We start from the raw sequence: 12,718 nt of genomic DNA, 5'->3' as shown, positions 1-12,718 counted from the left end.
TTTTGTTGTTATTTTTTTAGATAGTAATTTATTTATAGAAAAAGTAATTAAATTTGTATAGTGTAAACTTTAATTTTCTAAAAGGAGGGATTATAGTGTCTACTGTTTTTATAACTCAATCTAAAACACACTATTTAAGATCCATTAAATGCGTTTATATAGTAACAAAAAAAAATGTTTATATAAGAGTTTTTATATTTATTAAATGATAATTAAAATATTCGTTAAAAGACCTTTAAGTAGCTTTTTTTAATTTTAAATACGGTATTTACTTTTAAAGATTTTTTTTTTAATTGATTAAAATTTAAATTTTTTTTAAAAAAATTAAATAAGTGTTCCATCATTTTTTTTAAAAAAAAATTAAAACTCTTTTTTAAGAATTGAATATAGTAGTTGTTGTTTTAACTGTTGACTATGAATTAATCTTTTTCAAAAATGTTCAAAACGTGTATCAAAATCTTTTTTTCCTATTATAACGTTATGAATTTAAATCAATTAAATTCAATGAAAGAGTATAAGAGTTTATGGTCTAATTAATTGATATTTTATCTCATTATTCATGTGTTGTTAATTTCCCATAATACATGATTATTAAATTAATTTAATAAGTATTTAAGTTTGTAGTTAGTGTTTAAAACACTCTAACCCCATGAATTTTGTATTTAAAATTCATTTTTGGAAAGAGTGAGGCAACAAGAAAGGGTCATAAATATGAGGTACAGCGTAGGAAGGGTAGCTACGTGTATATATACAGTGAGAAGCAACTGTATAGAACTTGTGGAAAGCAGGGTAGCTACGTGTTCCGACCAGTGTCATATCATTTTGGATATACTTAGATTTAATTGCAATACTGATCGATCATCTGCTACAATATTTAATGTCTTCGAGTAAGAACATTAATGGTTGTTTATTAATAATGTTACTTACACACCTCTTTTTAAGAGCATCTCCAATGGAGTCCTTATTTTGGGACCTTAAAATAATATCCGGATCTTATTAGATCCCACCATTGGAGCTATCCTACATGGCATGAGATCTTAGCAAAAGCTAAGATCCGTGCCTTAGCTCATGTACTCTCAAATGTGGGATCTTAAATAAAATAATATTTTTTTCTCTCTTCTTCAATACCATAATCAAAGTGAAAATTAGGGAGGAAAATAAATAATATAAATATATTGAGTACTGTGGGCCCAGATAAAAGTAAAATAAGATCTCAACCACTAGAGTGAAATGTGTATGAAGACCTTATGAGTGTCTTAAATCCTATGTGGCAATTTGGGCCCACAAGAATTGAGTTAAGTCCCAAAATAAGTTCCTACCATTGGAGATGCTCTAAGGTAGAAGATGTGAAATGAGGAGAGAGATAGAAAGAAAAAAAGTAAGAGAAAGAAATTATGATATGTGATAGATGATAAGAGGAAAAAGATATAAACAAAAATAGGTAAAAATGAAGTGTTTAAAAAATGAGGTGTATATATATCATTGTTAGCTGTTTATTATTTCAAATGTTTCCACTACATGAAGAAAAAGATAAGTGGTCGTAATGGCGTGATGGCTTTAAAGTTAGATATGTCAAAAGCGTATGATAGAGTTGAATGGCCTTTTCTAACGAGTGTCTTACAACAGATGGGGTTCCCTGCCACATGGGTGAGCCTCATCATGGCTTGTGTGTCCACTGTGGACTTTTCCATTATGTTAAATGGTGCACCTCAGGAGCCGTTTAAACCTCATCGCGGTCTGCGACAAGGGGATCCCCTATCTCCCTATCTTTTTATTCTTTGTGGTGAGGTGTTTTCTGCTTTAATTAATAAGGCTGTACTAGCGTCTTCCCTTCATGGTATAAAAATTGCTAGAACTGCCCCTGTAATCTCTCATTTGTTGTTTGCAGATGACAGTGTCATTTTTGCCCGGGCAACGACGCTTGAGGCACTGTCCATTAAGGCAATTCTTGCGAGTTACGAACAAGCTTCAGGTCAGGTCATTAACCTTGACAAATCGATGCTCTCTTGTAGCCGAAACGTGCCAGATGATTGTTTCCATGAGCTTAGACAGCTGTTGAATGTAAAGGCGGTGGAGAGTTATGACAAATATCTGGGGCTTCCTACCATCATTGGGAAGTCGAAGACTCAGATATTTAATTTTGTCAAGGAGCGTGTTTGGAAGAAGCTTAAGGGCTGGAAAGAGAGGTCTCTCTCTAGAGCAGGCAGGGAAGTGCTTGTCAAAGCGGTGGCACAGGCGATTCCGTCCTATGTCATGTCGTGTTTTTTACTCCCTGATGGGTTATGCAATCAGATTGAGGGAATGATTAGCCGGTTTTATTAGGGTGGCGATGTGACGAGACGGGGTATGCATTGTCTTAGTTGGAATGCGTTGTGCAAGGCCAAGGATAATGGCGGTCTTGGGTTCAGAGATTTTAAACTGTTTAATTCTGCTTTAGTAGCCAAAAATTGGTGGCGCATCAAATCGAACCCTGAATCCCTTCTAGGGAAGGTCTATAGAGCGGTTTATTTTCCGCGTGGCACGATTCATGTGGCTAATCGGGGTTATCGCCCGAGTTATGCTTGGTCTAGCATCATCCGTTCTTGTGAGATTTTTGCAAAAGGGGGTATGTGGAACATAGGTAATGGTAAAAATGTTATGGCTTGGTCAGACAAGTGGGTTCCAGGAATGGATACTTTGGTATATAGTATGGAGCTTGCTCAACAATTTGGAGTCTCTTTTGTGTCTGATCTTATGCAGCTAGGCTTGCTGACATGGAATAGAGAGCTGATCAATTTCATTTGTTGTCCGCCGTTGGCGCGTGCGATTTTGGCAATCCCATTGCCTCTTGTTCCTCGTGACGATGTTCTGTATTGGCCTTTCTCTCCAGATGGTCACTACTCAACAAAGTCAGGGTACCAATTCCTTCGCCAAGGTGCTGAAGCTGCTGTTGCGTCTTCTTCTCAGATTCCCTCTCTTCCGCGTGCGGATTGGAGGAAGCTTTGGAAAGCTGATGCACTTCCTCGATGCCGTGAAACGGGGTGGAGGGCATGCCTTGATGTCCTTCCGGTGAGGGCTTCCCTTCATGCGCGCGGTTTGGCCCCCGACCCGACATGCCCACGGTGTCTGGCAGCTCCGGAAACAGCCCATCATGCGCTGCTGTTTTGTCCGACGGTGCGACCAATCTGGTTTGCTAGCTCCCTTGGTTTTCGCCTAGCTCATGAGTGTCGTGTGCACGAATTTGTTTATGATTTTATGCAGGTTGCAGATGAGTCCAGCCTTGGTGTCTTTCTTACCCTGCTGTATGCAATTTGGAGTGCCCGAAATGAGCTATGTTTCAAGGACAAGGCATCCACTTTGGAGCAGATTCTGAATCATGCATCATCACTCTCACCGCTGCCACCGTTGGAGGTTCCTATGGTACCACAGCTTCACCTACCCCACTCTTGGTCTCGTCCATCACCGGGCACGTTCAAGTTAAATTTTGATGCGGCGATGGCTCCTAATGGTGACGCTGGCTTCGGTCTTGTAGCTCGGAATTCTCGTGGCGAGGTGTTGGCGTCCGCGTGCTTCCCGCACGGTCCAGTACCATCTTCTTTGGTAGCAGAGGGGCTCTCTTTCCGTTGGGCTATCGGTTTGGCTATGGAGCTTGGATTCCGGTGCATAGTGTTTGAGACAGATTGTCTCCTTCTTTTTGAGGCGTGGAAGCGCCGAGGTGGTTGTTCCATTGTAGACTCGTTGATTTTAGATTGTCGTCGTTTGTCTTCTGGTTTTGATGTTTTTAATTTCAGTTTTGTTCGCCGTACTGGCAATAATGTCGCTGATGCTTTAGCTAAGCGTTCTTTACTTTTGGGTAGTTTGGTTTGGATTGAGGAGATCCCTCAAGACCTTTATGGCTTAGTCCAGTCTGATGTAATGGCCTGTGAGGCCCCTGTTTCTTCTTAATTGAATGAACCATTTTCAAAAAAAAAAAAAAATTAACTCTTTCTCATGGTGTACGTCTTGGGGATTAGAGACTGTGTGTTCTTACTTCTTAGTTTCTAATTTAACCTGTGTTTGTTTTTTTTCCCCTTAGTTAGCTTTCTTACTTGATTCCTCTTTTCCTTTTGTGTTTTTTTTTTTTGTTTCTTCATCGGAAAGGTTTTGTGCTTCCTTTTGATACAATTCAACTTATAAAAAAAATCATATTTTTAATCTAAAATGAATATTGAGCAAAACATCACCATTGCTTTTGTATTTCAATATCATATATATATATAGAACCGATAATTTTAAGATGAACAACACCTGCACAAAAGTAATTACAAAACCGCGCGTGCCAGTTATTAGGAACCAATTGTCACTATCAAATCCCAGCTAAACAAAAATGAAAAACTTCTGCACACATTCCCCCTACGCAAGGGAAAAGACTCACCGACTCGGGTCCATATCCTTTCTAGTGGATTTCTCTCATGTTTTCTCCAGTGGACATTTGTGAAGGTTTAGAACCGCCATAAAATGTTTCCAGCTGCCACAAAATGCTGTTGCAAAAAATTGACAGAATTTGTGGCAGCTGACAACATTTTGTGGCGGTTCAAAACCGTCACAAACGTCCACCGGAGAAAACATGAGAGAAATTCACCGGAGAAGATCCCAGCCCCACTCACTCGGCCTTAGAATATTGACAATACAATATAAATACCATTTTTTTTCTCTTCCTATCAGACAACACTATATTATATATATACTCCCTCCGTTCCTATTTAACTGACACTTTAAGGTTGTTGCACAAGTATTAAGAAATAGCAATTAATGTTCTTGTTTTATTAAAATTGCTATCTAACTTCCTAATATAACATTTATCTCTCTTATTAATTCTAACTTTTCAATTTTCATACCACAATAAATGAAGGGTACAATTGGTAAAGTATAATTAATGCTCTCTTGAACTTTGTAAAGTGTCAGTTAATTAGGAACAAAATTCAGCCAGAATTTATATCAGTTATTTAGGAACGAAGGGAGTATATACTATAGTATAGTATTATTTTCGAAACAAAAAGTGGTAATCTCCACAAGTGTCACCTTCTCATTCTCATTTTATGTCTTTCTTCATAAATTCTCTCTCTCATACTATAATTAATAGGTAGATGATGTCATATTTATATTTTATGATTTTTTAATAATATAAATATTAAATAATTCTATATTTTTGAAAATAATTAATCAATTAATATCTCATTTAATAGTTATTAATGAAATTAGAATAATTAACAAAAGTCAATTGTGACTTTTTTCAAAATAACTACTCCCAGCCTCCGTTCCTATTTATCTGTCTACTTTGAGAAAAATAATTTGTTCATATTTAACTGTCCATTTAACATTTCAAAAGAGTATTAAATGATGTTTTTATAACTAATACCCTTATCAGAACAATAAATGAGGAGAGATAAAACACAGTTTAAATGATATAATAGTAAAAGCATACTCAACTTTTCTAAAATTCAACAAAATTAATTACACTCTTAATCTATGTGCCACCACCTAAAGTGGACAGATAAAAAGGAACGGAGAGAGTACTGTATTAATTTGACATTTAATGATTTTTAATGAACATTAGAATAATTAATTAAAGTCACTTATGATTTTTCAACCATTAAGATACACACCCTCTGGTCACTATTATAAGCAAAAAACAACATTTTGGATTCATTGAGTAAATGATGTATCTAGTCAAATTATTAATGACTAGATACATCATTTATTTAATAAATCTAAAATGTTATTTTTTGCTTATAATAGTGACCGGAGGGTGTTTGTTGCGAAGTCTTTTTATAAATGATTTGGTTCTTTTTTATATTATAAAATAAAAAAATGAATGTAATATCTTACGTTCGAAATGATATCAAATATGTCATAGAAAATTGATATAAAAGAGTTTTAAATGATTGATTTGAAAATTAACTCAAATTTTGTATTTTATGTTTTCGCATATACATCTGAAAGATTAAAATGGTTTTGGTATATTGATTCAAAGCATAACAAATTAAAAACTAAATTGGAATTGAAATGTAACTAGGATTAGAAAAAAAATATGAATGTGATATGTGTATTTAAAAAAGAAACACGAGAGAGAAAATATGAAAATGATGATATATATCGACAAAATACTCTTATTTCATCCGATATTTATATTACATTATCACTTATCAGTCTTATCTTACTATCTTTAGTTTTTATGCTCTATTAATTGTTTTCCTAAAGTGTTCCCATGCATATTTCACTTAGTGATAGACCACTCACACACTCAATTTTGTAGTGAATCTAACTATCACAAAGTGTGAAAGAGAAAAAAAAATTAACTTTGCCAATTCGTGCTGAAGACATTGATTATACTCTTTCTTTTAGGTTGTTTTAAAGGGGCTCTATGCACACTATGACACTATGCTAGCTGTTATGTTTTTCTGTATTCTGTTTTAGTTGCTTTTTCTTCTTGTTCTGTTTGTTTTCCTGTTTTGTTCCCAAAATGCAATAGGGTCTTGGGACCCATCACCTCAGCCTATCTATGAGGGGTTTCTCACGGTTCTGTTGAATGTTGATATGCAATAAATAATATTTTTTTCAATTTCTTTTAACTAAGCCATTTTGTGTGGCAGTCATAAACCACACCAAAAATGGATTTTACAGTGGTATATATTATTTCGTGCTACACCGATTTTTTCATTTCTTAAATATTTAATCTCGCATCTAGGAAACAAGTATCACCCATGTTTTCCACTAGATCTGTATGTGAAGTTATTGTAGCCGTAGGATTACATAATCGGTACATTTAATGAAGGTTCAAGACTCGGATTTTGAATCATATAAATAAGGTGGATTTGGTCCGATTGTTTTTTTAAAAATATTTTTATTTTTATTTCATTTTCTCATTCTATTTCTTCTGAAAAGTTTTTTATTTTTACTTTTCAATATTTAGAAACACGTATTTTGTTGTGACACAATGAAAAGAAAAAATACAAAATACACAATGCCGACACAACAATTAATGTCGGTGAGAAGTAAGAAGACTCAACGAAGCAAGTTTCTCAATACACGTGTTAGTTTCTCACGGAAAATGATGGAAGAAACATGTCACAAACGTGTAAAAATAGCAAGTCACTCTTGCAAACAACAAGCTGAAAATCCAACTCCCAGGCTAAGAGAATTGAAGGATGTGTTTGATGACCAAAAGCTCCGCAGAAAGAATAAACACAACCCCGTAGAAAAACCTGATAAATCACTCAACCAATTTGCTTAAGCGTTACGGATTAGGCCATCATAGCCAAATTCAATTCATTAATACATATTGAGTTTAATTTGATTAGAACTCGAGTAAGCACAAATAGGGGTGGAAATGAGCAAGGCCGCCCAACAGGGGCTTGTGGCTTGGCTCGTCTGAGGCTTACCTTGGCTTGGCTCGTTTATTTAATAAGCTGGGCTTAAGCTTTTTAAAAGGCTTAATTAACTAAAAAGATTAAGCTCAAGCTATCATAAAAGCCTATTTGGCTTGATAGGCCGGCTTGTTATGGATTTATTTGGGATTAAGACTTATTATTATTGGTTTTATTTATATGTTTGACTTGAGACGTATTATTATTAAATAATTTGTTTATGTTTAATTTTAGTTTTTTTTTGTTTTAAATAACTGAGATTTTGTTCTTTGAAATGCAATGATATATAGGTTTTTTATTTATTTGAAAATGAATTACAATGATATATAAAAAAAGCTTATTAGCTCGTTGGCCTATTAGCCCGTCAGTCTATGGACATTCTTTAGATGAAATTGTCCGACGTCTGTTAAATAGGCTTTTAAGTAGGCTAGTAGGCCAAGCCAGACTTTATAATAAGCCAAGCCAAGCCTTAAAATATGGCTTGTTGACAGGCCACAAGCCAAGCTTAGGCCATGAAAACATAATGCATGCCAAGCTTGGGCCACGCAAAGCTTGGCTTGACTTGTTTCCACCCCTAAGCACAAAGAAAGTCACTACTAAAAAAAAGCTATTTAGCGAGGGGCAAAATCCGTCGCTAAATATTTAGCGACAGAATTACCGACGGAACGGCATCCGCCGTGGAAAGGGGCGTCGCTAAAAAATCATCGATGGAAAATTAAATCCGTCGCTAATAGCAATGGAAACTGGTCGTCGCAAACGTATGTATTTCCGTCGCTAATTCGTTTACAGGATTAACCCATGATTCCGTCGCTATTTAAGACGGAACATAACTAGCCGTCGCTATTTGCGATAGAACGTTACGTCGCTATTTAAGACGCAACGTAGCAGTCCGTCGCTAACTACTGTCATTTTTATATCAATTCCTTCTCTAATTTATCAATGGTAGAGAGGGACAAAATCCGTCGCAATAAATGACAGAATTTTTTTTTGAGCAGATTTATTTTTTCCTGTACAATAACAATTCAATTTGATAATGTTCCCCAAATTGAAGTAATTCAAAATCTACTATTGATTTGAAGTTTCATATTTAAGATCATGTTCATCAACATACATAACCATAGTAGTGAATCCATACATAGTCATGGTAAAATGTCAAGCATAATAAAAAACATAGAACATAGTGTCAAATACATATATTCATCTAAATCAAATGTCATCCAACTCATCCTCTAATTCTTCATCATCTATGTTATGCTGATTTGTAGGTGGTTGTTCAACAGAGCGTGAAGCCATGCTTTGGGTAAAGCTCTCCATTAATCTCTCCATGGATTCAAATTTATCATCATATGTCTCCATTTTCCCCTTAAGTTAAACAACTTGTCAAGTCTTAAACATAAAGATTATTACTAGAAACAAGGACAAAATTGCAAAAACTTACGAGTTTGATGGAGTTGGACGGATCAACATTCTTCCATCAGTGCTAAGAGTACCAATATCCTCAGATGGAACAACAGAATGATTAGCCGCTGAATGGGTAGTGGAAGGTGGTGTGGATTGCCCAACAAGTGGATCATGACTAGATGTGGAATCTACGGTGGGTTGACAATGGCGAGGCGTTGCATGGGTAGTGGAAGGTAGTGTGGATTCCCCAGTAGAAGGTGGTGCTGTCATAGTACTATTCCTTTTACCTCTCCCTCTTCCCCTACCTTTGCCAAGACTTCTATTAGTATTTCTTCCTCTACCAAAACCTCTACCACCATTGTCTTCCATCTACATACATATCAAATTATAACTAACTAGGGAAAATATAAGAAAATACACAAGATGTCACAATGTTCATAACTCACAGTGTGTCTCATGTTCTGGTCTGCATAAATAGTTTTACAGAACCAACCAAGTAGCTGATCAAAAAGCATTATCCTTTGGCATGATCAGGCTATTGAGCAACCATGTGCTATTGAGCAAACCTTAGATTGGCATTTGCATGTTCAGGATGTACTATTGGTGATAAATCTTCGGTAGTTTCCAGCTGCAAGTAGCACTCTGACAATAGGCCATACAAATAAGCAAGGCGAAGTTTATTGCAACCATCAATTGCAGGATATACAATTGTTGAGATGGTTTCAATGGTTTTGGCACCATTACTAATAATTTCTCCTTTATAACCTGCAACTTCAGCTGTAATATCATCATTTGGCCAAACATCAGAAACAAGGACAGCACTTAGGTAACGCAATAGCACCTGCAGAAAAACAAAAGAAATAATGAGGCCTATGAACACATTTTGTTGAAAGAACTTATGGACCTAAAGGCTCAAGCAGTTAAATGTAGGAACAACAAGTGCAAAGCAAGACCCCCTTCATGTGTAAGCCCATTGAGCATGAAAGATGGACAAAATACATGCTTATAACTACTACATACTAAAATTAAATGCTACTTGACAGAGGAAATTTAACTAAGAGACTAGAATGGACAACTATAAAACTTGAAAAAACGTTGTCAATGAGTCAAGGAACTAAAAGATAAATGTTTCATCATAATGAATACAGTATTCATCAATATTTATTTTTCTACACATACAAATTCATACCTCAGTACAGTTAAGGTCATAAGTATCAGCCAGTTTTAAAATGTCCTTCAAAATGTGCTTTTTTTCTAACTTTACTGACTCAATGAGAGAGACAACAACATTCTCAATATAGATGGAATCCCCAGACAAAAAACGCTCAGCTTCAACCCCAGGAATTATTTTCTGTAGTGCTCTATCAAAAAGCATTATCCTTTTATATAACAAAAACACTCTTAAAAAATCAGAACAGAGAAACATATAGTACCAAGGGAAGAGTGCAATAGATATAAAAACTAGGAAGATAGAAAAGAATCCCTGAAATAACTATGACATAAATAGAGTGAAAGTTGACAGCATAAAAATACTACTTAATTGCAACAAAGAACATGATAAATCATCACACTTAAACTCCCTTGTTCACAGCTGCAAACAATGATAAATTGGTATATTCAACCAAATAAATGATAGAAAATGTATCAAATAGTGAAAATATTGAATAAAAAGTCTATTCCTGAAATGAAAAGTATTCGAAATAGAGAGTAATTTTAACATAAAATGAGCACCTAGGCTTTTCCCTCCCTCTCCCTCTCTCAACATGTTTCTGTAAGATCAAGATTTGGTCATGTGGTACAACTCTATGTTTTGATGATAACAAGTATTTATTTGTGGATGAACAATTATGATACTCTAATGTTTGTCTTGAGTGTTTTGACAAACAGGTTCTGATTCTGACACCAGAAGATCTGAGGATCAGAGGATCTAAGGATCAGAGGATCTGAGGATCAGAAGATCAGAAGATCTGAGGAACAGAAGATCTGAGGATCAGAAGATCTGAGGACCAGAAGCTCTAAAGGACCAGAGGCTCTGAAGGTCCAGAAGCTCTGAAGGTCCAGAAGCAGAAGTTACGAGGATCAGAGGATCCAAGCTTCCCTCTGACTCTGATCACCAAGCTTCACAAGTTCCAACACGAAGCATTCCTCTGATCAGAAGTCATTGGTTAAAGGAAAATGTCTCTATCAAGAAGTACAAGAGCAGTGTACTATTCTGAAAAGCCTACCTACCAAGGTTCAGCCACAGCAGGTTCTGGAAGTTCCATAAATGCCCTCCAACGGTCATATTCTCTCAATAGAAATATCCTTTGCACCTTGGACTATTTAAGGCTGAAGAAAAGAAGAAAGCTAAGAGAGAGAAATCAAGAGCTGCAATACAAGAAAAGATTCAAGCCTCTACTTTCTTCATCTGTTCTTATTTAGTTTACACTCAGCTTATTTAGAAGCAAACCTTTGTAAACACCAACCTCAAACAGTTGTTTGATTTTCCTTAAGGGACCGGGTAGGTCAGTATCCTTAAGAAGACTAAGAGAGTGAATCTTAGTGGTGATTCCTTTAGGAGATCAAGGTTGATCGGATCCTAGAGAAGACTAAGAGAATGAATCTTAGTGTGAGCTAAGTCAGTGTATTGTTAGTCACTTGTAGGTTTCAAGTGCAGTTGTAACAATTATCTGATTAGTGGATTGCCTTCATTCTAAGAAGGAAGAAATCACCTTAACGGGTGGACTGGATTAGCTTGAGGGATTTATCAAGTGAACCAGGATAAAATACTTGTGTGCTTCTCTCTTCTCTCTATCTTTATCCGCTGCACCTTCTATCTCAGAGAAACCGAAAAGATTTACTTTAAATCTTAAGGGGAAAGTTTTTATATTCAAAACTCTATTCAACCCCCCCCCCTTCTAGACGTTTTTCACACCTTCAATTGGTATCAGAGCGCAAGTTCTGATTACCACACTTAACAGTGTTCAGTAGATCCGGGCCAGTGTGAAAAACTCATGGATTCCACCACTACTACAAGCAAATATCAATACAGTGCAAGACCACCTATCTTTGATGGTCAGAGATTTGATTTCTGGAAAGATAGAATCAAAAGCTTCTTTCTTGGATTTGATCCTGATCTCTGGGATTTTGTTGTTTATGGTTAAACCCCTCCTGTCGATGAACATGGTGTAAAGATCCCAAGGGAGAAGATGAGTGAAGATCAAAAGAAGGAGTTCAGAAATCATCACAGATCAAGAGCTATTCTGCAAAGTGCCATTTCATATGAAGAATATGAGAAAATTACTGATCGTGATTCCGCCAAGGGCATCTTTGAATCCTTGAAGATGTCTCATGAAGGAGACAAGAAAGTGAAAGAATCAAAGGCACTGTCTTTGATCCAGAAATATGAATCCTTCCAAATGGAACCTGACGAATCCATTGAGGATATGTTTTCCAGATTCCAGTTGATTATTGCTGGAATAAGACCCCTCAGCAATAGCTACACCACTGTGGATCATGTCATGAGGATCCTTAGAGGTCTTCCTGAAAGCTGGATGCCTTTGATAACTTCCTTGGAGCTAACTAGAGATGTTGAGCAGATGAGTTTGGAAGAACTCATAAGCATACTGAAGTGTCATGAACTAAAGCATGCTGAACATCAGGATCAGAAGAAGAAGTCTATAGCCTTGAAATCCAAATCTGAAAAGGCTAAGGCTCTCCAAGCAGAAGCAGAAGAATCTGAAGAAGCCTCTGAAGATTCTGATGAAGATGAGCTGACTCTGATATCCAGAAAGCTCAACTGCATCTGGAAGCACAGGCAGAGCAAATTCAAAGGCTCATCAAAGGACAAAAAGTCAAAGAAGCACTTCAAAACAAAGAAAAGTCTGATGGTGACTTTTGATGAATCAGAGTCAGAGGATGTTGACTCTGATGGTGAAGTTCAAGGACTCATG

General features: G+C 36.1%; 1 protein-coding gene across 1 annotated transcript; it reads left to right on the top strand.

The window, feature by feature from the left end:
- The first annotated feature begins 2,346 nt into the window (after nucleotides 1-2,346).
- On the top strand, nucleotides 2,347-3,924 carry LOC130712348 (uncharacterized). Its single transcript, XM_057562184.1, has one exon. It carries the CDS (start codon nucleotides 2,347-2,349, stop codon nucleotides 3,922-3,924), a length of 1,578 nt encoding a protein of 525 aa, XP_057418167.1.
- Nucleotides 3,925-12,718: the final 8,794 nt, after the last annotated feature.

This window comes from Lotus japonicus, chromosome 4 (assembly GCF_012489685.1).
Source record: "Lotus japonicus ecotype B-129 chromosome 4, LjGifu_v1.2".
NCBI classification, from domain to species: Eukaryota; Viridiplantae; Streptophyta; class Magnoliopsida; order Fabales; family Fabaceae; genus Lotus; species Lotus japonicus.
The sequence above is the reverse complement of the archived record's forward strand: the minus strand, read 5'-3'. Positions and strand labels throughout refer to the sequence as shown.

What these genes read in the sequence shown, in the direction of transcription:
- LOC130712348 (XM_057562184.1), top strand. Translation starts at nt 2,347, where the DNA reads ATGCATTGTCTTAGTTGGAATGCGTTGTGCAAGGCCAAGGATAATGGC.